The sequence below is a fragment of the Mus pahari genome, chromosome 12 (assembly GCF_900095145.1).
Source record: "Mus pahari chromosome 12, PAHARI_EIJ_v1.1, whole genome shotgun sequence".
In the NCBI taxonomy this organism is placed as follows: Eukaryota; Metazoa; Chordata; class Mammalia; order Rodentia; family Muridae; genus Mus; species Mus pahari.
Genome location: NC_034601.1, coordinates 85,652,321 through 85,656,859, shown reverse-complemented (window position 1 = coordinate 85,656,859; position 4,539 = coordinate 85,652,321). Strand labels below are relative to the sequence as shown.

General features: G+C 38.8%; 1 protein-coding gene across 4 annotated transcripts in view; it reads right to left on the bottom strand.

Moving 5' to 3' along the window:
- The window catches only part of Dyrk1a (dual specificity tyrosine phosphorylation regulated kinase 1A), a 124,204-nt gene that overhangs the window by 77,839 nt on the left and 41,826 nt on the right, over positions 1-4,539 (bottom strand). For 2 of the 4 annotated variants that reach the window (XM_021208895.2, XM_021208896.2), the window contains exon 2: positions 3,376-3,461. The exons of the other annotated variants lie outside the window; for them this stretch is intronic. In XM_021208895.2, the coding sequence (XP_021064554.1) occupies positions 3,376-3,385 (10 nt within the window). In that variant the 5' untranslated portion in view covers positions 3,386-3,461. The remainder of the gene's footprint in view (positions 1-3,375; positions 3,462-4,539) is intronic. 4 annotated transcript variants of the gene reach the window in all.

Below are 4,539 nucleotides of genomic sequence, written 5' to 3'. Positions count from 1 at the left end.
AAAGAAAGAAAGAAAGAAAGAAAGAAAGAAAGAAAGAAAGAAAGAAAGAAAGAAAGAAAGAAAGAAAGAAGAAAGCAAGCAAGCAAGCAAGCAAGCACTGATTCAGCTGGGCGGAAAATGAGTTCTAGAGATCTTCCTGTCTCCATTTGCCCGGAGCTGGGCAAGCATCTTGCCAGATGAAGCATTCCTCACCACCACTACAATTTTCTAAGTGACTAGCATGTCACTATTAATGTGCTTTAAAAAAAAAAAAAAAAACTACTTTGATAAAGAAATCTGGTAAAACAGAGTAGGACCAACTGTCATAAGGAACAAGTTTTCCAAAATAATGATCTATAGGCTGTAAATAAGTATAAATCAAGATAGAAAAGGGTATCCTTTGAGAACACACATTGAGTCTGCTGGCCTCAGAGGCTCCTCCTCCGGCAAGGGGCTTTGTTCATGTGCACCGAGACTGAGACATTTGCTTCCTCCCAGCCCCCATATCTAAGGAATGATCCAGTATCCAAATCAACTCAGTGTGGTTACTTGTAGGCCCTTGGATTACAAGTGCCCCCAAGTGGGCTGTTAAATCCTATCATTACAATGTTTTCTGAATGGGAAGAAGGGGTTACGTAGGAGACAACCAGGAGGCAGTCACTTAAGTCTAAAGCTGGCAGTCGGAATGAGTACACGGAAACCAAACAGACATCTGGAAGTGAGGGACTAGGTGATTCAGTGGGTAAAGGAACCTGCTGTCCTGAATTCAATCCCCAGGACCCATATGGAGGAAAGAGAGAACTGACTTCCACAGTAAGCACACTGAGGCACACACAAATAAGTAAAAACCATTGAGACCATTTATCTAGTTTACACTCATGCCCACTGTCAGACTTATCCACTGAGACACTTCATTGACCCTAGACTCATCTTTGTAACATAGGCACTGAGCTGATGAAGCCTGAGAACATGCTATTTTTGCTATAGGTTTGAACTCAATAGGTAAATGCTAAAATGTTACGACACACACCCATTCCATGACTATGTCCTTACACATCCACCCGTTTGCTCTAAAGGAAATATGACCCTAAGTAATTAAATACCCAGCTAGAGGCACAACACCTATTACAGTACTTGTTATAAAACAAGTGTTAGCCAAACAAATATTTTACATGTATTCTTCCAAACTTCAAAAGAAATGGACTAATTAATTCCAAGTTCTGGTTCCATTTAACACAACAAAAGGAGCCTGATTTTACCAGGTAAGGCACTGGTAACCAGAACACACCTGTGCTGGAGACTGGCTTAGTGTTCAATAACTCTCTTTCCTTGTCTCATTCTTCCTTTCTCCTCAGCCTCACTGGAATGTAACTAAAGAACAAGTGTACAAACCTATGGTATACTGCATGATACTTTATGTATGTATACAACAGCAAAGTAATTACAAGAAAGAAAAAGAAAAATCAAGAAAATTAACACAGCCATCACCTCACATAGTTACCATGAAAACCATGGAATGGGCAAGTAAGTTACCATTCCACTTAACCAACACTACAAAGCCAGTCCATGAGCCAGGGGCAAGCAGAACTCACTTTCAAATATGTGCAAAAATCTTTTCATTTAAAAACTCCTCATAAGCTTATAGGTGTTGTATCGTCTAAAGTATAAGCACATGTGTGTTATATTAAGAGGAAAGTAGCATATTAATTGATCAGGAGCTGTTGATTTTTCAATCAAAAAACAATTAGCTTTCAAACTGTAAATGAGAAATGGGTTATTTCTTTTGTAAGGCAATATATCTCAGTAAGTTCCAAAAAGCCAAAAGATTGGTTTATATCACAAATCTAAGTCCATAGAATTCTCTTGTACTGCAATATAACAAGTAAATTATGTGACTTATTAAAACAACATTTACTCTCCAGCTATTTGACTCCACTGAGACTATAAAGCTTTTAAGACAAACAACTACTTGGAAACCCTGTATCTTTGATTCTTTACAAACTGAAAACCTCATGAAGAACACCTCTGCCGTCAGTAAGTCTCAGATACCTAGGGAAGGACCAGAGTCGCTCTCCTGACCTCCACTAAGTGCAGACCGCGTGTGCTAGGCATAGCTCAGGTGCTACCGACTGCGGCCAAGGAGCCATCTAGGAACCAACAGTGCTGACAAACCCTTCATGCAACAAAAGGCCAACTTTATAAAAGCTAAAGGAAACGTTTCTGTAAACACTGCTGTTGATTCTTCGCTGATGATGGCTGAGGTGCTCAGCATTAGTACCGAGGTGATTTAGCAGCCAACCACTGGGGGCAATGTGTCCCCAGAACACTGGCAATAGTCTGTGTGTCTAGGCAAACATGTGGGAAGTCTACATGCTCATGTGACAAGTACCTCAGAGGGAATGAACGGTCCCTCATGTAAATACATGTTAGCTTGCTTTCTCACATCATATAATTTACAAATGTATTCAACTACTTTTTGTCATAAAAAATGACATATCTAAAATTTCATTCTAAAGCAAAAGAGAAAATTATTGGATCACAAAAAATAAAAATCAGCACCAGCTCTACCAATTAATCCTGGATACCAGATCAAGACTTCCTTCCATTGAAAAATCAAACTCAAATGTTAATTTATAATACAATGAAATTAAAATTCAAATGTACCAGTAAAGATAACTTCATTTTGCAAAATGTCTCCCATCTACCGGATTTACCATGGTTAGTCACATCTTACCCACTGGCTACTATCTTTTTTTTTTTTTTTAAGAGTCTAAACACAGCCACCCTGGGAATGGAGGGGCCTCTGCCTTCTCAATACCAGTAAGATGCCTTAGTTAACTATGAAGTAAGAAACATAAATCTAAGACAACACCATACTCTTTTTCATCAATAAACTCAAATGACACGGGATGAAAGAGGCAGGAAACTACATTAACAATAATATAGGGAGAAAAGGAACACAAACTACAACCTCCACAGCGCAACTGTAAGGACGCAATGCTCGTGCTAACCACTCTTAACTTGTCAGGCTTATTGAAATCATCTTAGCACGCATTCCCATGGAAGATCTGTTACGTTCTCATAGGAATACAGGGAGACATTTATTTAACCATTAGAGTAAATGCTATTAATTTTTAAAACAAATTATTTCAACTTTAAAAGTATGAGCCAGCTTTTAAAAGTTCAACTACTAGGAATTACTCTACTTTTAACATCACTATTAAAATTGAGTATGAAACTGAGACCCAGACTCACTTTCAGTATCTTCCGTCTCTGCATACTTGCCTAAGTAATCCCCACCACTGAATGTTATCTGAACCCCCCTCAAGCATACTCTCAGTGGTCCCCACATTGTATTACAGCCATAGCTCTACTGTATTTCAAAACTTGAGTCACCTGTATGCATCGTCTTCTTTCAAGTCTCATATCATCCTGATGGGGTGGGGGAAGGGAGGGAAGAGTCCAGCGGCAAAACTATAACACTGTGTGAAGAAAAACAAATTACGATAAGATATTATGGTGTAAGACAATTACCCCTAACTGAGGAGTATCTAATATAACTACAATCCCAAAACACAGATAAATTATTTTAAATTTGTCAATTTAAATTACTAACATTTACACTTATTTAAATAATTTCTATTCACTTCGAGCAAATGAAAATAAATGTAGACATTTCTCATGGAAGAGAAAAAAAAGTTTTAAAATGTGCCTATGACCAATACACATTTCAGGCATTTCTAGGCATCAAGTAAGCATGAACACTGTCAAGTTTTATATAATTTATCTAAGGAAATAAACTGCTTTTTATGATCTTAGACAATTTGCACAAACCATAATAATTTTAGTTCACTTTTCACAGTGATTATCAAGGCCTAGGTAACAAAAATTATCTGTAGGAAAAACTGTGTATAAGTTTACCATACTGTTTGTAGATTAAGTTCAGAGACATTTTTCACATGCTACCACAACCCCTCCCTTGTTCTCCAACTGGTCTACCTCACTTTTCTCACAGCCCCTCCTGTTTATTACTTCCACTTCAGGGCTGTTGAGCCCATCATGATGGCTGATACAAAACTGAGGACAATCTCACAGCTAGCAAGCAAGAATTCAAGAAGAAGAGTAACAAGAAAAGCAAAGACAAACAGGCTATAATGCAACTTTCAAAAAAAGTTATTTTTAAGCTATACTATGAAATTCAGTGAGCATTCCAAAGAAAACAGTTGTTTATGTTGGTCAAGCTGAATGAATGAATGAATGAATGAATGAATGAATGAATGAATACATAAATAAACAGAAAGGCAGACAGATGATAGGCAGGTGGGGGGAGAGAGAGGGAGAGAGAGAGGGACAGGGACAGGGACAGGGACAAAGGGAGAGGGACAGAGAGAAAGGGACAGAGGGAGAGGGACAGAGGGAGAGGGACAGAAGGAGAGAGAGGGAGAGGGACAGAAGGAGAGAGAGAGGGACAGAGGGAGAGGGAGAGGGACAGAGGGAGAGGGACAGAAGGAGAGAGAGGGAGAGGAATAGAAGGAGAGGGAGAGGGAGAGAGGGAGAGAG